This window comes from Calidris pugnax, unplaced genomic scaffold (assembly GCF_001431845.1).
Source record: "Calidris pugnax isolate Ruff unplaced genomic scaffold, ASM143184v1 scaffold75, whole genome shotgun sequence".
NCBI classification, from domain to species: domain Eukaryota; kingdom Metazoa; phylum Chordata; class Aves; order Charadriiformes; family Scolopacidae; genus Calidris; species Calidris pugnax.
Window position 1 is genome coordinate 1981920 of NW_015090908.1, and position 19939 is coordinate 2001858.

At 44.4% G+C, this 19939-nt stretch overlaps 1 protein-coding gene across 1 annotated transcript in view; it reads right to left on the reverse strand.

Moving 5' to 3' along the window:
• The window catches only part of TRAF3IP1 (TRAF3 interacting protein 1), a 51550-nt gene that overhangs the window by 3318 nt on the left and 28293 nt on the right, over positions 1 to 19939 (reverse strand). The window contains exons 9-14 of the mRNA XM_014949201.1: positions 19795 to 19885; positions 18880 to 18963; positions 17155 to 17275; positions 16979 to 17015; positions 16056 to 16132; positions 1539 to 1762 (exon numbers count right to left, since the gene is read on the reverse strand). Coding sequence (XP_014804687.1) covers positions 1539 to 1762; positions 16056 to 16132; positions 16979 to 17015; positions 17155 to 17275; positions 18880 to 18963; positions 19795 to 19885 — 634 coding nt within the window. The remainder of the gene's footprint in view (positions 1 to 1538; positions 1763 to 16055; positions 16133 to 16978; positions 17016 to 17154; positions 17276 to 18879; positions 18964 to 19794; positions 19886 to 19939) is intronic.

The following is a 19939-nucleotide window of genomic DNA, read 5'->3' on the forward strand; positions in this document are numbered from 1 at the left end:
TTCCTGTGAGGGTGGCAGAGCCCTGGCAGAGGCTGCCCAGGGAGGTGGTGGAGTCTCCTTCTCTGGAGACATTCAAACCCCGCCTGGACACGTTCCTGTGGGACCTGCTGTGGGTGGCCCTGCTCTGGCAGGGGGTTGGACTGGATGATCTCCAGAGGTCCCTTCCAACCCCATGGGATTCTGTGATTCTGTCTTGTCCTGGGAACTCAGGGGGACATATTCACTATGCTGGGAAACCAGCTGAAGTACAAACAACTTGTTTGGTGAGGCCAAAGAGGATCCACCGAGCGAGCACACTCCTAGAGAAAGGCCTGAGACTTGCTCCCCATCACTAGGTGTGGTGGGAAGGCGAGCAAGGCAATGCCTCAGTTTCCCCAACTGTAAAATAAAGCCCTGCACTATTTCCCTTCCCTTTGCAAGGGTGGTGCGCTCAGAGGCCAACCCCAGCGTTAAAGCCTGTCAAAGTTTTGGGATAGAAGGTGCTACGTAAGTGCAAGGAATTAACATCATTACACTTTATATGTGAACCAAAGCCCTAATTCCCACTCCAGCCAGTGAAGCCAACCCCAGTGTTAAAGCCTGTCAAAGTTTTGGGATAGAAGGTGCTACGTAAGTGCAAGGAATTAACATCATTACACTTTATATGTGAACCAAAGCCCTAATTCCCACTCCAGCCAGTGAACTAAGCCAGCAGCTGTAAATTTCCAACATTTAACACATTGCTACCTACCAAGATAGGACTTAGCTAAGAATATCACACACACTTCCCTCTCCATGAATGAAGCACGTGGATTCGGGGAGCAGCAAATCTATCTAGGCTGTGAATAATTTTTTTCCAGTGGTGCCCAGGGACAGGACAAGAGGAAATGGGCACGAACTTGAATGTAAGAAGTTCCACCTCAACATGAGGAGGACCTTCTTTCCTGTGAGGGTGGCAGAGGCCTGGAAGAGGCTGCCCAGGGAGGTGGTGGAGTCTCCTTCTCTGGAGACATTCAAACCCCTCCTGGATACGTTCCTGTGGGACCTGCTCTGGGTGGCCCTGCTTTGGCAGGGGGTTGGACTAGATGATCTCCAGAGGTCCCTTCCCACCCCATGGGATTCTGTGAATCCAAGAAGAACCATATCTAGCTCATATTTAAGATCAGAGGATGCACAACTGGAAGGAACATTCTGTTTTCAAGGAGCATGAAGACACACCAGCGAGACAAGTAAGGTTAAAGAAACTGTTTCTAGGTTTGACCTCCTTGCTTCCATTACGCATGTCACCTTCACTCTCATGGCTTTCCAGTGTTGGTTTTTAACCTTGCACAGACAACAACCCCCATAGAACACACTGAATTCCATGACACAAAGAGAGCAGGTTGTGATTCAGGACTCTACTGCTAGTCTGGATTTAAAATCTAGTTTGTGGACTAAGCTTTTCCCCCGTTGCTCCTTATATATTTGTGAGAAGAAAACAAAACATCAAAACTCTCCCTTCTCCTAAAAGCAGAAACCTGGCTTGAGAGATAAATCAAACTTTCCCTGACCATGCTCACCTTTGCTCTTTCTGCAGAGCTTCTGCATGCTGCCTGTTCTCCTGCCGCCACATCTGCAGCTCGTTCTTCATGGCATCCATGTCCTCCTGGATGTAATCCATGATCCTGCCGAGCGTAAGGGCGCTCCGGCACAGAGTCTGGATGGAGACCTGAAACTTCTCAATTTCTTTGGCTACCAGGTCTCTCTCTTTCTTCCGAGCTACCTCCGATACAAAGGGCTTCTCCTAATGGAAAGGATGAAGAAGAAAGTATCAATACAAAGGAAAAATAAAAAGCCATTGAGGTGCTGGAGCGGGTCCAGAGAAGGGCGACAAAGATGGTGAGGGGTCTGGAGAATAAGTCTTGTGAGGAGAGGCTGAGGGAACTGGGGGTGTTCAGCCTGGAGAAGAGGAGGCTGAGGGGAGACCTTATTGCTCTCTCCAACTCCCTGAAAGGAGGGTGTAGAGAGGTGGGGGTCGGTCTCTTTTCTCAAGTCACAGGCGACAGGACAAGAGGAAACGGCCTCAAGTTACCCCAGGGGAGGTTCAGGCTGGATATTAGGAAAAATTTTTTCACTGAAAGGGTTCTCAGCCCTTGGAATGGGCTGCCCAGGGAGGGGGTTGAGGCACCATCCCTGGAGGTGTTCAAAAGCCAGGTTGATGTAGTGCTGGGAGGTCTGGTTTAGTGATGATGCTCCTTGTTTGTTGTGTGGGTGTCTATTTTTGTCAGTTAGGTTGACGGTTGGACAAGATGATCTTTTAAGGTCCCTTCCAACCTAGAAGATTCTGTGATTCTGTGATTGCATGTGAGGTATTGAAGGAAGGATGTTTTAGAAGCTGCTGTGAAGTGTCTGAGGAAATGTTTATGATCTTCTGCAAGGAAAGAGAAGAAACAAAGCAATGGTCTAGCAACAGATGAGCAGGAAGCACACCATACCCAGGTCACCGCCGCTACAGAGGACTCACTGCTACAAAACCGCGCAATAGTACATTGCTTTTTACAAAAGTAAAATTAGCATTTGATCCCATAAATGAACTCGCTGATGTTCTCGTTCTCAACAGGGTCTTTCCCAAAACAGTGGGTGGAAAACCTCCTTTGCATTCCGTCATGGCTTATTTCAACCTACTTCTATATATAGAAAGAGACATTTCTGTGGCTTAAGGTAGCATCATTAAAAAGAAGCTCTCAACAGATAAGTAACACTTTTGTTATCAAGCTGCTGCTGCCGCTGGCTGCCAACACATTTGCTGTGTAAATCCTGCTTCCATCCATCCTCCTCCAAGGCTGAACTGTCAGGGCCATCGCTCCAGAGCCCTGCACCAGGGGTGGACCATCCACCACCTGATGGATTGGCATTTACTCAATATTCATAGAATCATAGAATCATTGAGGTTGGAAGAGACCCTTGGGATCATCGAGTCCAACCATCTCCCCTACTCTACAAAGTCCTCCCCTACACCATGTCCCTCAGTACCCCATCTAAACGGCCCTTAAACACAGCCAGGGATGGTGACTCCACCCCCTCCCTGGGCAGCCTGTTCCAATGCCCGACCACTCTTTCGGTGAAAAATTCCTTCCTAATGTTCAGTCTAAACCTCCCCTGTTGGAGCTTGAAGCCATTCCCTCTCGTTCTATTGTTAATTACCTGTGAGAAGAGACCAGCACCAACTTCTCTACAGTGTCCTTTCAAGTAGTTGTAGAGAGTGATGAGGTCTCCCCTCAGCCTCCTCTTCCTCACACTAAACAGCCCCAGCTCCTTCAGCCGCTCTTCATATGATTTGTCTTCTAGACCCTTCACCAGCTTCATCGCCCTCCTCTGCACCCGCTCCAGCACCTCCAGATCTCTCTTGTATTGAGGTGCCCAAAACTGGACACAACACTCGAGGTGTGGCCTCACCAGTGCCGAGTACAGGGGCACAATCACCTCACTGCTTCTGCTGGTCACACTATTTCTAATACAAGCCACAATTCCTGCAAGTCTGCAAGTCACGGTGCGTAACGGCACTGAAAACAAGGTCACGTTAATCCCTTGAGGAAGATGATTATGAAATCTGAAAGGCAGTAATTTGGAGAAGGAGAATTATCCCTGCTCATCACGTTATTGCCTACCACATGGTGAACGTTCACTGGCCCTGCTTGCCACAGCAGGTCCACTGCTACTGCTACTTAGGAGCTACAGAAGATGCTGAAGAATCACAGAATGGTTAGAGTTGGAAGGGACCTTTAAGATCATCCAGTTCCAACCCCCTGCCCTGGGCAGGGACACCTCCCACCAGCCCAGGTTGCTCCAAGCCCCATCCAGCCTGGCCTTGAACCCCTCCAGGGATGGGGCAGCCACAGCTTCTCTGGGCAACCTGTTCCAGTGCCTCACCACCCTCACAGCAAAGAATTTCTTCCTGGTATCTCATCTCAATCTCCCCTCTTCCAATTTAAAACCGTTCCCCCTTGTCCTGTCACTGCACTCCCTGACAAAGAGTCCCTCCCCAGCTCTCCTGGAGCTCCCTTCAGATATTGGAAGGGGCTCTAAGGTCTCCCCGGAGCCTTCTCTTCTCCAGGCTGAACAATCCCAGCTCCCTCAGCCTGTCTCCACAGGAGAGGTGCTCCATCCCAAGAGTTCTAGTTCTCCAAGTCGCCCCCTTCAAGATGTTCCTCTCCCTCCCCCTGTCTGTATCTGGATTTCCAGCTCCTAACGCTGGTCCTAATAACAGCACTTGGTGCCGCGCGGCTGGAATAGAGGGGGGTTATTCCCTGCCTTGTGCTTCTGGTAACAGCGGTTGTAAAATCACCCAAGGCTGCAGATGTGGCCTCAATAAACTCCACGACTCGGAACTAATTTGCTCTCATGCACACTCCCCCCACCACGGGCAGCCTCTGGGGTCAAATCTCCCGAAGCCCCCTCGCTTCCTGCAAGTTGAATACAGGGGAAAGGATTTGCTTAAGTGGCAAAGTCACAAAAAGATGCCATTATTACCCAACACGCTGTAATAATCCTATTCCAGGAAAGCCTTCCCTGAAAACAACAATCACCATTAAAGAAGAATCCTGAAAGGAGCCTACAGAAGAGCTGGAGAGGGGCTCATTACAAAGAGGCGTAGCGACAGGACAAAGGGAGATTTAGGTTAGATACCAGGAAGAAATTCTTTGGTGTGAGGGTGGTGAGACACTGGAACAGGTTGCCCAGAGAAGCTGTGGCGGCCCCATCCCTGGAGGGGTTCAAGGCCAGGCTGGATGGGGCTTGGAGCAACCTGGTCTGGTGGGAGGTGTCCCTGCCCAGGGCAGGGGGTTGGAACTAGATGATCTTTAAGGTCCCTTCCAACCCAAACCATTCTATGATTCTATGATCTGCTGGGTTTTTTCTCCCCCATCAAGAAAAACAACCCAACTTTTCGCTCTTTCCAAGAGCCCTACAGGTCCAACTCCCAGCCCCAGTTTTCCCTTTAAGACACACAAAGCTTTAAGTAAAGTTTATTTAAAGTCATTCAACGTATGCCAGAAAACCAGAAATGTCTTTCTCTCCCATCCCAACCCCAGGATCGACCCCTTCCCAAGCACTATGTCAACACAGGGGTGGCAGGGTGCTTCTCCTTTCATGCTGGGCCACCAAACCTGCCGTGCTGTCCCCTCCTGCCCTCCTACCCAGTTGGCCCATTTCCCCCCCAGCAAGCCCTGGGCTGTTTGTTCAGCTGCACGGGGAGGCAGCAGGGACCACTGCCAAAGGCATTTCAGCAGCCCTTGGCTTACTGATGAACTCACACATATATGTGTATATATATATATTTATATATTTCTTAGAAAATACTTACGAAGATTTGAAGGCAGAGATTTACTCACGCCCGATGCTTGTGTTTTAACAGCGCATGAAAACTGGGGGACTTCTGAGTTTACCACAATTTTATAACGTTAAAGTTGTTTAATTAGGAACTGGGCATAAGTGACAAATGCTGCTGAACTTGTGACCTTCACTTCCTAAGGCAATTCAGGAGTGCTTGGCTAAACTGTTAAAAATAACACTCCCTTTAGTTCCTTCTCACTCAACCCAATACCTCTCTCACAGAAGCAGGTGTTTCATTATCCCGCACGACATAAAACACGTTATTTAGATACTTTCTGGAGCCATCCATGTGTTTTACACAGCCTTTACAACACCAAGACAAAAGCACTGCTTCTTGACCCTTTTCAGCCCCCGCGAGCTGGTGAGCACCCTCCTTCCAAGCACAGTTGCCAAGGGTTGAGCACTTCTTCTCCACTGGGTCTCCTCCTTGGCCAACCTCTGAGCGCAAAGGCCACTGGTGGCCCCATGGACATCGTCAGCTTTCTCTCCCCTGCTGATATTGCAGCTCCTCAGAGAAAAGAGCTTTTGCCTGGGTGCCCCTTCAAGGTACAGATGTCAGGTTGACAAGAGTTTCTCTCCTGGAAATATTCTTTTGCCTTGCCACCTTGCTGCAGCTAGAAAAGCCATACCAACAGATCTGCACCCTCACAGTGTTTCAAAAACTTTTGCTCTCTCTCTGTTTTCCCAGTCACAGAATCACAGAATGGTTTGGGGTGGAAGGGACCTTAAAAATCATCCAGTTCCACCCCCCCTGCCCTGGGCAGGGACACCTCCCCCCAGACCAGGTTGCTCCAAGCCCCATCCAGCCTGGCCTTGAACCCCTCCAGGGATGGGGCAGCCACAGCTTCTCTGGGCACCCTCTTCCAGTGTCTCACCACCCTCACACCAAAGAATTTCTTCCTGGTATCCAATCGAAAGCTCTCCTCTTTCAATTTAAAACCATTCCCCCTCGTCCTATTGTTATACTCCCAGATAAAGAGTCCCTCCCCATCTCTCCTGTAGGCCCCCTTCATGTACTAGAAGGCCACTATAAGGTCTCCCCGTTGCCTTCTCCTCTCCAGGCTGAACAACCCCAGCTCTCTCAGCCTGTCTTCACAGCAGAGGTGCTCCAGCCCTCTCATCATCTTCATGGCTCTCCATTGGACCCGTTCCAACAGGTCCATGTCCTTCCTGTGCTGAGGACTCCAAACTTGGACACAGGACTCCAGGTGGGGGTCTCACCAGAGCAGAGTAGAGGGGTAGAATCCCCTCCCTCACCCTGCTGGCCATACTTCTCTTGATGCTTTCTGGGCTGCCAGCACACACTGCCAGCTCATGTCGAGCTTCTCATCCACAAGCACTCCCAAGTCCTTCTCCTCAGGGCTGCTCTCCAGCCATTCTCCACCCAATCAGCCCTTGCTACATGTTGTGTTCCACCAAAGCCATATGGAAACCTTAATCCACTGCGCCATACTTTCCACGTGTAATTGGCACGTTACCTAGATAGACAACCACCTGCACTTCAGCAGCAGAGCAGAACTGTATCAGATCCAATAGCTTCCCAGGATGAAATCCCATTGCCTTGTTCTTCCTCTCCTCCTCAGTGCATCAAACACTTCACCACTTTCCTCCCCATTATAAGAAGCCACAGACAAGAGATAAGGAATTTCCTTCAAATACAACTGTCTCAGAAGTGGGAAGAACCAGACAGTCCATTATCTGACAATATAGTTGGGTGCATGAAAACCTGAAGCATGCTTCATTTTTCTTTTCTAAATGCTGAGTTCAATGGTTTAGGTTCTTGTAATGCTGGTTTCACCTCCCTGATGGTCCAAGTAGCCACACTTAATTTCTAAATGCTGAGTTCAATGTTTTAGGTTCTTGTAATGCTGGTGTGACCTCCCCGATAGCCCAAGTAGCTACGCTTCTCAACACCAGCAAGAAGTGAAAATCCCACAATTCCATAAACAAAGCAAAGCAAAGCAGAATTGTGTACTTTAAAATAGAGATCCAGCTAACAATTTATTGTATACTTTAAAATAGAGATCCAGCTAACAATTTGAAATATTCCACGCTAAAACACATAGCTGCTTGAAAAGCTCAAGTGGAAATAAAACACCATGGAGTATTTTCTACAAATCAGGAAGATGCCCTTAAAGCGTATTAGTAAACATTCAAAAATAATTTTAGTGTCCCTGTAGCTCCAGCATATTCTTTGTGTGGTTCAATTCTTCAAAACTGACATAAAAAGGATAAAATATAATCCTATCCAAAGTTATTTCACATACTGAAACATACTACCACTGAAAATCTATTAAATACTTTCCAGACTTAAAACAGGTACATCGAACTTGTTGAAAAACTCTGTGTCTTTGAAACACATATTATATGATACCAACAGACTTGTTGAAAAACCATGTGTCTTTGAAACACATATTATATGATACCAAATTGGTGTAAGAACAAACATGTAATTACAAGTTTTTTAGTGTACCTCTCTAAAGGAGAAACTCTTAATTTCAAGTTCCCAAGAAAAATTACCCAACACCTGAAGGTGCAGTAGCTCAACTGGAGTATTGTAGTCCCTCCTCACACCAGTTAAAAAATAACCATCAATTCTCTTTTTCATTTCACTAACACTCGTCCTACCAAGATGCCACGTTACATTTCCTGCAAACTACAGAAAGATGAGCTGAGGACAGAGAATTATCACCATAAAGCACCCAAACTTTGCCATCTACTGCTGATGATAAGTAATTAAGAGGGGGGAGGAGGGAAGCCAGGCTGCCTGTTCTCAGTTTCATAGTTATGGGTTAAAATCTACGTGGGACACTCTTTTAAATCACTACCAATTATGGCAGATGGCTTATTACAACAGGCAACGTGGGTGGTAAGAGCCCTGAATGCCACGTTTCCTCGCTTTGCGCAAACATGTAACAGGATATATTCAGTTTTAAGAAAAAAACGCCAGAAATCAGAATTGTTCCAGTCTATTTAATTAGGACATACACCTCAATGAACTCTCCTTTCACAGCAGCCAAGAATCAATAAATTATCCCCGTATAAAAGACTGTATCACTTCTGTAGGCCCAACACACTTCCTTTCCTTCGTGTTTTTTCATAAGGCACCAAGATAAATGTTTATTTTGGATTCCTGGGGAAAAAGTCTGCCTTTCCCATTACCTCAATGTGAACAGAACACAACGTGGAATTGGACGCAGGGACCCGAGAAATTAAAAAGCAGGAATTATTTTTTTTTTTCATCAATGAAGGGGAAATTATCAACAGGGCTCCCAAAAGCCACCAGAATTTACTTGTATTTAATTTACCCTCCCTAAAGCAATTGGGATAAATACTGCAGTGTGCACAGCTTCATAAAAACTGGATCGTTCACAAGACACCCCTTTCCTATAGCCGAGCTGTTGAGGGCATTTGAAGTGCCTGACATCTACTAAGCTAAAGATGGGATATTCCGCCCCAAAACCAGTATTTGCTTACTTTTATATACCTTCTCCTTTGTTAGCGTTTTTTTAATTAACAGTTTGAAATAGGAATCAAATTAGAACAAACATCCATCAAGTGCTTTAGAGTTTCTACAGCCCCTTTTTAACTATTATATTCTGTCCCATTGTGAAAACAGACCCAAGTAATCACAGTTTTATTGAGCTATACCATTTCCCCCACCTCCCTCTTTCTATAGGACAGGGGCAGAAACTTCATTTTGGACAAGTAATTTTGATACATTCAATGCAAAAACATCAAGGTGGGTTTTTTTATTGTGAAAAATATTTTTTGATCATAAAGAGTGTTTTCTTTTCCTGGTTTTTACAGAGCCTGCATTTTAAGCAGATTGTAACTATCCACCAGGGATCACCGTTAAGAAACTCTTTCACAGAAACACGGGGAAAACAGTCCATGTTAAATCATTTCAAATGAACAGGATGCTTTTTCTGCTTATGCCAGGTACCAAGTTCAGTAACAGGCCAAGGAATCAGAGACACAATGTTCTTTACCATTAGATTCACCGGAGTTAGTCTGACCTGCTTCTGAGTTGGAAGGCAGCAAAAGAAAAGGATAGCTTTTAAAGGGAGCTTTTTTCTTCTTTTTTTTTTTTTTTTTTTGTTATTCCCCCCCTACCCTGCCCCGTTCACATTTGATACTTTTAAAGAGAGCTGGATTTTTCAGTCGTACATAAACACTCCAGCTCAGCCCCCAGAGCCAGTCTGCCTTACTTCACCTTCAGTCCGTGTCAGGGAGCAGTCAGTTCATAAACCCTCACACATTTGGTGCAATATTCAGCACACTAAACAGAATCCTGTAATTCTGACCACACACATGCCAATAGACAGCTCTGGTGGTAATTAACTATAGCAGATAGTATTAATTTAGCCATAATGGCATACTGGGTGCTAGTGCTGCCCAGCTTTCCTTTCCTGCTCACACTTCTGAAACTCTGGGCCCATGACCTCCTTTCTCTTGAAACAGCAGCCTCCTTCCTGTTCAAAAAAATTTTGTAATAAACATGTTCCTTGTGTTGACCAACTGCTTTCACACCAATCTATGCCCCAGAAGAATAACCCAGCCAAATCCATCCATAAACTTCTTGAAATATGTGAAAGTCACCTGTACTGCATCCTCCGACACACTGCTCCTACACAACTGGTGCACTGAATCCTCTCCTAGGGATGGAAATCACAGCTGCCTCACTGTGCTTTTATACCTCCTTTTTTTCCTGTTTAACACATCCATCTGCTGTCTCATGTTGTATTTCTACTGTGCCCACAGGAGAGAATGTTTTGTGTGAAAAGACAAAGGAGCCGTATCAGGAATATCACAAGAGCAACAAAAAAACCCAGGTTCTGGTGTTCACAGTTTGTAAGACAATTACTTGGGGACCACACAGTTTTTTCTCCTGAAAGAACTGGCAGTGGTGTGACAAGGACACTCACACATACACTCCTTCCATTTGAGCTCTTTTGCTTGCACCAAAAATGTCTCCCTGCAGCTTTATTCAGGTCACTGTGTTAACGTCACATCATCATAAACAGAGCTGTCACCAAAAAAAAGATGAAAGCCCTTCTGCAGGTAACTCCTATTAAATTTTACTGTCAGAGTTTCTTATGATCTATGAAGCTGGCAGGATGCTGAGAAGCTGTGCTCTGGAATGGTCAGCCTCCTCAAAATACTGGAATTGTAGGACATTTGAATGCATCTGGTTAACGTGACACGTTACTAATTGCACTGACTGGAGGGGACACCCAACGTCACGCAGCTGATGTATTAATGTAAAAAGCAATGACCTGAAGAACTTTAAATAAACAGAATCAGCAATGATTGTATTCGTTCTAAGCTCAGAAGTACATACTTAATTTATCACATTTGTAATTAAAGTTAATATTATCCAGGTGCTAAGCTATTTAATATCACTTGTTCCTAACACAAACCTCAAAGCTGTTTCTCTTCTGAAGCCTGTGAACTGTATTTGGTAGTGCAAAGATGGGAATTCTGTGATCCCACTTGCTTAAACTATTTAATAACCTGCCTACATTTTCCATACATCAAATAAATGAAGTGGAATACAAAATGTAACATCTGTTTCTTTCTCTGTTCAACATCAGAGGGCTAGATTCTAAACAAATACATTTAGGAAGTCTGTTTAGGAATTTGTTAGGCTGAACACAGCTAATCAAGGCAGCAAAAATCTTGTGTATTTCCAAAATGACCTCTTTGTTTGACCTGAAAATTGTGTATATTATTTTAAGTTTCTGCACATGCAAAACCTAGATGATGAAAGTCCCAGTCTTCTTTTCTCTCCTCTTCTTTTTTTTTATTAAAACTTCTTAAAAAGCAAATGCATGTTTGGGAAACGCAGCACATAAAAGGTTTCAGAGGAATGCTTTTAATACAAATAAATGCTCCTCAGCAATTAGCAGTTAGAAGTAAAGGTGTGAGACATCCCCAAGAGTTCACCAGTGTTACATTTGGGTTAAGTATTAATTCACCACCTTCACCTAATTTCTAGTTGATTAATCCACAATAAAATCAGGTAGATCCATTGACCATTTTTTTTGCTGAATACTGGACTTAGTAATGTATTAGCCAAAAGTTCCAGAACTCAGACTACAAACATTTATTTTTTTTTTCTCCCTTCATTTTCCCAACTGGCAGAAAACTAAGGCTTTAAAGACTTAGGAATATAACTGGGAAAATAGTCAATTTATTTTGTATGTATTGAATAGTTGATCAAAATGAGGCAAGATGAAGATTCTTACTGACAGACACAAGGATAACCTTCATTTCATCTGACGTAACTTCCCAAAGCAAGTATTCTTTCAAATTTTCACTGGACTGCTGTTTACACCTTACTCCAAAATACAGAAATAAAATTACATTTTACTCCCCAACACATAATACGTTTTGGAATTCAGTCGCATACTGATGCAGAAGATATTTCTTCTGGAGAGTTTGATGGAAAACAAATTAAATAAAAAGAGCTGACAGTCTGGGGAGAAATGGTCAAATCCCAGACTGACACTGCTTCCCAGCAGACTGCAGAGCCAGACCTGGCACAAAACCTACAGCCATTTGAACACAGGACACTGGCCAGAGTTCAGTGACCCATTCCCTCAGTCCCACGAACATAAGACGTGGTTCCATTTGCCTGCCCAGACCACTTGGCAGGAATAAGCCACTTCTTTTTAATTACTTTTGCTGCCTCTCTCCAAAGAGATTCCACAGACCGCTAAATATTCCTCCCAAAATTGCTGCTCTGCAGTCTCACAAGAATAAATCTTGCCATGTGATGCTAGGAACATCCCTCAGAGATGAGACATGCTCAGGATGTGGGGCCACACCAGAGTGCCAGACCCCCACCTGCGACCCTCTGCATATTTGGTCCCCAAAACATTCCCAAAGGCAACATCACATTGGAAATGCATTTTTCCCTTTTACTGTCTCCTGCGTCACAGCATCTCTGTGCTCCAAAATAAATTCTGAACTACATCTGTTAAGTCCCAGTCACCCACTCCCAGCATTTTTAATCATTTTTTCCCTCTGCTATCAGGAAAACGACGCTTCTCCTCTCTGGATGGCAACGACTTTCTTCAACATAATTTGAAAAGCAGTAGCAGCAAAGAAACCTACTGCAGTAGCAGCAGCCAGCTGCTTGGATGGGAGGCCAGATGATATTCCAGGAGTTTAGCCTTGTATGCAGGTTTTCACATGATGGACTAGGAAATCAGCACTTTTTTTTTTCCAGAATTAATTGTCTATTATCAGCGCTGCTACCCATGCAGGTTTTCACATGATGGACTAGGAAGTCAGCACTTTTTTTTTTTTTTTTTTTTCCAGAATTAATTGTCTATTATCAGCGCTGCTACCACAGATCAGTGCTTCAACAGATGCAACAAAAGACAAACAAGGACTGAATGAAGGTTTTTAGAGACCCAAAAGAGGCAATGGGACTAAATGGTTACTGTAGAAAGACACAATTTAAAAAAAACTACCTAAGGGGTTAAGAGGGAATCGTTTTAACTACTCTTATTCAGAAAAAAAACCCAGAAAATTTAGCACAAACACCAGAGGAAGCTTCCCAAGCATGAAACCCATGCAGTTTTGTAAACCTTCCCCCATTAATCACTGGACAGAGAAAAGGAACAAGTTGACAGGACCCAAGAGTGAGCAGTACAGCTTACAGCACAATTAATGTGCTCGTGGAAGATGTTATTAAATGAACTCCAGACTGATGTTTCAACAGCACCACCTAGTTATAAAACCAGGCACAGGAACAGCTGTATCTCTTGTTCTCCCAAGCTCCAGTAATGAGCTTTGGAGCTACTGCATAAACATCAACCCTTCTTTTCTACAAACAGTTATATAAAGACAGAACTTATTCAAACAGGCAAATTTTGACAGACATATTCCTTAGAAACAGCCAACAGTGTTTCAATGATTAGTATATATATGCTACAAGCTGCACTTTTATAATAAACAGTATAAAATACAGTAAGTTGGACAACAGATTATGAACAGGAAAACTAAAGATGTTTTCCTATTTTAAGAATTCAATTTCCTTCTATAACCTCAGCCCTAGCAATACATGAAAGGAATTTTCTTCCAGCCCAAGCAGGCCCGGATCTCAGATAGTCCCAAACTTCAGAAAAGAAGATACTCCCCCAAGAACTGCCATCCCAACTATCTCAACTTGCTGGGGACAGAATGAAAAGGCTGGTCTGTGTGGCAGCATAACCCATTACCACCGGACACAAAAGCATGTGGGAGTATCTCTATTTAAGAGAACTGTTGATTTTACCTTTCCAAATTTCCAATCCTAAAAGTTAATACTGTGTCACTTCTGCTGCAGATTGTAGAAGCAATTATAAAGTAATGTTGATTTTACCTTTCCAAAATTTCAATCCTAATAAGTTAATGCTGTGTCAGTTTTGCTGCAGATTGTAGAAGCAATTATAAAGTCATACAAGTTTCAAATAAGAATAGTTTTTTAAAAGAGTCTACTTTCTACCAAAGTCCCTCAGGGAATTATTTTTTTTTCCTGCTGTACACTTCGCTTATAACCTATCATAACATCAATTAGTCATTGCCAAATTACTACAGCTGATAAAGCCAAAAGAGGCAGTCAAGTGGTGAAGGCTTCAAAAGTTCTTAGTGATTTCAGACAGCTCTTTGAAAGAGCTTCATGCTCTGTGAAAAGCTGGACTCTTGAGGTCTGTGTTGCAGCACCTTAAAACAGTATGCCAAAATATAGATCATTCCTGAGAAAGAATAGGAAAAACCTACAATGCTGAACTAGCATTTTAAAAAGCAAGATGTAATCAAAACTGAGGGTTTCAGGAAAAGCACTCATCTTTCCAAAACATCACATACCTGCCTGTATTTGGTCAGTAGACAAGGGGCAACCTATGGATGTGATCTATCTGGATTTCTGTAAGGCCTTTGACACGGTCCCCCACAACATCCTGATTGCCAAATTGGAGGGGTATGGATTTGATGGGTGGACTGTTCAGTGGATAAGGAACTGGCTGGATGGTCGCATCCAGAGGGTGGTACTCAATGGCTCAAAGTCCAGATGGAAACCAGTCACAAGTGGTGTTCCTCAAGGGTCCGTGCTGGGGCCGGTGCTGTTTAACATTTTTATCAATGATATAGACAGGGAGATTAAAGGCACCATCAGCAAGTTTGCGGACGATACCAAGCTGTGTGGTGTTGTCGATACACCAGAGGGATGGGATGTCATCCAAAAGGACCTGGACAGGCTGGAGAGGTGGGCCCAGGTGAACCTCATGAGGTTCAACAAGAGCAAATGCAAGGTTCTGCACCTGGGCCGGAACAATCCTCGCCACCAATACAAACTGGGGGGTGAGGGATTGGAAAGCAGCCCTGAGGAAAGGGACTTGGGGGTGCTGGTGGATGAGAAGCTGGACATGAGCAGGCAGTGGGCAGCTGCAGCCCAGAAGGCCAATCCCATCCTGGGCTGCATCAAAAGAAGCGTTGCCAGCAGGTCCAGAGAGGGGATTCTGCCACTTTACTCTGCTCTGGTGAGACCTCACCTGGAGTATTGTGTGCAGGTCTGGAGCCCTCAATATAAGAAGGACATGGACCTGATGGAGAGGGTCCAGAGGAGGGCCACAAGGATGATCAGGGGGATGGAGCACCTCTGCTCCGAGGACAGGCTGAGGGAGCTGGGGTTGTTCAGCCTGGAGAAGAGGAGGCTCCGGGGAGACCTAATAGCAGCCTTCCAGTACCTGAAGGGAGCCTACAGGAAGGCTGGGGAGAGCCTGTTTAGAAAGGCCTGCAGTGACAGGACGAGGGGCAATGGCTTCAAGCTGGAGGGGAACAGATTTAGACTGGAGATGAGGAGAGGGTTCTTCACTGTGAGGGTGGTGGAGCACTGGAACAGGTTGCCCAGGGAGGTGGTTGAGGCCCCATCCCTGGAGATATTCAAGGAGAGGCTCGACGAGGCCCTGGGCAACCTGGTCTAGTTGGGGGTGTCCCTGCTGACTGTGGGGGGGTCGGACTAGATGGCCTTTGGAGGTCCCTTCTGGCCTGGGCAACTCTATGATTCTATGATTCTATTTTTACACCAGCACTCTGCAGTGCTCTCCTCAGTGCCTCCTCACCAGCACATCAAACTAGTTCAACCATTTAGAAACTTCCCAAATGGCCAAGGGATCAGAAAAGTCCATCTAAATGCTCTGCCTTTTGCTGCTTCTCGCAACGTGAGCTTTGCAAGGCTGAAAAAAATCAGAGCTCTCCAGCAGTCACAGGAAGACACTGAAATCAGGAGGGTTCAAACTTTTGGTGGTTCAAACGATAACAAAAAAGACACTTTCCCTTCTCAACTACTAATTATGGAAAAACTCAAACCAAAACAAATCACTTCAGTTCAAATGCACAGCGTGCCCTGCCACATCAAGACATGGCTGAAATCAGCAGATTTTGTTCTAGAAAACAGAATAAAGGCTCCCCGAAAAATTGTACTGAAATATAGAATAAAAATAAAAAAAACCACAAAAATTAAAGTTGAGAAAGAGAGAGCACTACACAGAGAAGGTAATGATATCTGACAGACTAATGGAGAGAAAAAGCAGCACAACACATCAAGGAGAAAAGCTTGATCACAAATGGAAAAAACACATTTAATGCAGAGAAAAAGGTCACGATTGCAACATGAAATATTCACAGTTCTTTGAAGGCCATTACCATCTTACCCTCTCTGTTGTCTTTGATGATTTCTGTGACGCCTCATAATCTTTCTTTGTTTCTAGGATTCTTTTTACTAGCCCACCTGTTGAAAAATCAGTATATTTCTCAGCATTGGGTTGGGGTTGGCACTAAAATCTTGGTTTAAATGTTCAAATAAAACCCGCTGCTTAATTTTTTTTAACATAAACAATTTTTAGAGCAACATGAACAGCATTCTATTATGCATCTTAATTCTTGAGATACAAGGCATTTGTTATTTGATCTATTTTATCCAGCATCCTCTAAATCAAACTGTATTATCAGTAGCATTTACTGAACGACTCCTGGTACAGAATCAGATCCTTTAGCTGTATTAAAAGAAAAGCTTTTCCTTGCACCCCTCTTTTGAAAGAATTCCAGAACTGCACATGACAGGTATAGATAGAAATAAAAAACTATTTGTTTGCAAGAGATTTTTGGATGCAGATAAATATATCTGCCTAAATCACATGCAGTGTAACCATAATGGAAGCCCTTGAATCAGAGATGTGAGGTCAGGAGTAAGCGTAGATGTTGTTAAAAAATGGTCCAGCAATTTCTCTAAAAGCTTTTCCATAACTTGCCTTGAAAAGCCAGTAACATCTTATACCCCAGAGCTGCCAAGCTGTACCTGACACTCTAAGAAACATTAATTGATGACATTTATGCAGAATTTTAAATCCTGCTGACGTTAAAGATGTAGAGAAAAATCTGTACTTAACATCAGTGGCAAATACAGGTGCTCAACTAATCGAGAGTGCATTTGATAAATAATCTAGGTTTTTCTTGCAAAGGTTGCAAGCTTCTACCCTCATTAGGTATTCTGCTGCTTTTACACATTCAGCATTGGTTTAAACTCATGGGTTTATTATATATATATATAAAAAAATATATGTAAAAGCAAACATACCATGCTTTTCATCCTCAACCAGCTCCACTTCTGGCTCCTACATATACAGGAAGAGACTTTTAGTTGCAGTAAGTTGGTGCTGCTATAATATACAACTATTCAAAAACATCCAACTAGAAGGTACTTTAACAAGAAAGTTACAAACAAATTGTGTAGAATTTGTAAAATTAACAGACCCTTTCCATCTCTGGCATATCTGGCAGGGGTGGTGCTGCCTCCACCACAAACTGGTCATCATCATCATCAGACACCTGCTGGTCTATGATCACATTTGAGACTGCTTTACCCCCACCATTCCTGAAAGAGACACACAACAAAATAAAAACTTCTTAAGATCCGTCCAAACCTCCTGAGACCCACCTAGAAGAAACTGCAGTTCCCTCCCTTCCTCTTTCCCTCCCATAAAATAAAGCAGCACCAACTAAGAGCACATCAAATCGCCGGTTTCCATTCGCAGCCCAACTCTGGAAACGGATATCCTTCTCTTGCAAAAGGATGTTTATTTTCACAGAATCACAGAATCTTCTAGGTTGGAAGGGACCTTAAAGATCATCTTGTCCAACCGTCAACCTCACTGACAAAAATAGACACCCGCACAACAAACAAGGAGCATCATCACTAAACCAGACCTCCCAGCACTACATCAACCCGGCTTTTGAACACCTCCAGGGATGGGGCCTCCACCACCTCCCTGGGCAGCCCATTCCAATGCCTGAGAACCCTTTCAGGGAAAAAATTTTTCCTAATATCCAGCCTGAACCTCCCCTGGTGCAACTTGAGGCCATTTCCTCTCGTCCTGTCGCCTGTGACTTGAGAGAAGAGACCGACCCCCACCTCTCTACACCCTCCTTTCAGGGAGTTGGAGAGAGCAAGAAGGTCTCCCCTCAGCCTCCTCTTCTCCAGGCTGAACACCCCCAGCTCCCTCAGCCTCTCCTCATAAGACTTGTGCTCCAGACCCCTCACCATCTTTGTCGCCCTTCTCTGGACCCGCTCCAGCACCTCGATGTCTTTTTTATGGTAGGGGGCCCAAAACTGGACACAGCACTCAAGGTGAGGCCTCACCAGTGCCCAGTACAGGAGGACGATCACCTCTCGGGCCCTACTCCCCACGCTGTTCCTGACACAGGCCAGGATGCTGGTGGCCTCCTTGGCCACCTGGGCACACTGCTGGCTCCTGTTCAGCCCACAGGCCACCAACACCCCCAGGTCCTTTTCTGCCAGGCAGCTCCAGCCACTCTGCCCCCAGCCTGGAGCGCTGCAGGGGGTTGGTGGGACCCAAGGGCAGGACCTGGCACTTGGCCTTGTTGAACCTCATCCCGTTGGTCTCGGCCCATCGATCCAGCCTGTCCAGATCTCTCTGCAGAGACTCTCTACCCTCCAGCAGGTCAACACTGCCACCCAGCTTGGTGTCGTCTGCGAACTGACTGAGGGTGCACTCGATCCCCTCGTCCAGATCATTGATAAAGATGTTTTCCTTCTAAACACTCTGCTTTAGTGATTGGCACTTACCAGAGATCACGCGTAAGCCCTTTTGGCCGTAGTTTCAAATGGCTGCTTCAGATTGCTTTGAGCATGGGATATTTACTGCATGTTTCCCAGATATATATATTCTAGTGGTAGTTTGGATTACTGTTAGAGGGTTATCTATTTCAGAGTTCCCAAAGGCAAAAAAAACCTAAATCATATTTTTTAACCTCCAGATGCTCCTACCAACCGTAACTTTTAGATAATGCACTGGATTTGCAGAAACAATAAAACAAATAAAGAAGGCTTGAATTCTCCAGTTTCCAGTGAGATGATCCACGCTAAAGCTGTTGAGCAGCAAGTGAGGCACAGAAAATCCAAGAATACCGTGGCAGGAGGGTTAGAAACATCTGCTCTGCATCTCCCCCATTCCTTACCTTTCTGGAAGTAAGACCTCTGCACTTTCTTGACGTTTTACTCGGGGTGGTGCTGGTCTGGCACTGCTGGGACGGGGAATACATCTGCAACACAAAGAGGCTTTTTCATTTATACTCTAAAAGGAAGCATCCCATGTCCTCCAGAGATGTGTAAACACACTTGAGCTGAGTAAATTAGCCAATACGTAAAGACAGTGAAAACAGCCCCAGTTTGGAATCCAATATGGCAGCACTTGTTATCCTAGTAGGAATCTAGAAAAAAAAATCTAGAAAATGTGTCCTAAACCAAAAAAAATTATGACTCTGTGTAGAAGCACCTCGTGATTTCTCTCACTAAAAAATAAATTGTGTGCAGCACACTTATTTGCCGCTAACAACAAATTTAATATTAACAGTACACACTGCAAATGTAAACAGAAAGGAATTATTTTCACAAGTGATACAATTACATAATCCTTCGCTGGGCAAAGAAAAAGTAAATCGGGATTTTATAAGGCAAGTTCATCTTACCTGTGACACCATCCTTATGAAAGTCATGTATGTTAACACAATGTTCTTCTCGTTAGACTCCCCCCACATCCCTCATATTTTAATAACGTTACACTTTATGGATTAAGAAAATAAGGCCAAAACACGTCACAATGTTAAAGCTTTTTTTTTTTTTTAGTAGAAGGAAATGAAAGTGAATAAAGGGAACCATACGTGGGATAACATTTATTATTTGGTACCACTAGCAGAAACATACTGCTCCAAGTTTCCTTGCTGCTTTCAAATGGACTGTATTTAACTGAATTTCACTGAATTTTTTAGAGTTGGAAGGGACCATAGAGATCATCTAGTCCAACTCCCCTGCTGAAGTATTACCTCCAAGCACATCATCGTTTGATTCAAAAAGAGTAAAAGACAGGAACACACCTTTGGACGGGCTGAGGTGGAGGATCATGAGGTACTTCACCATTTTCAGAGACTGCAGGCTTTTCAGGAGCCACATTCTCTGCTTCTCCTTCTATCAAAAGAAACAAACATACAATATTGGCTTAGCTGGCAAGGCAAATCTAAC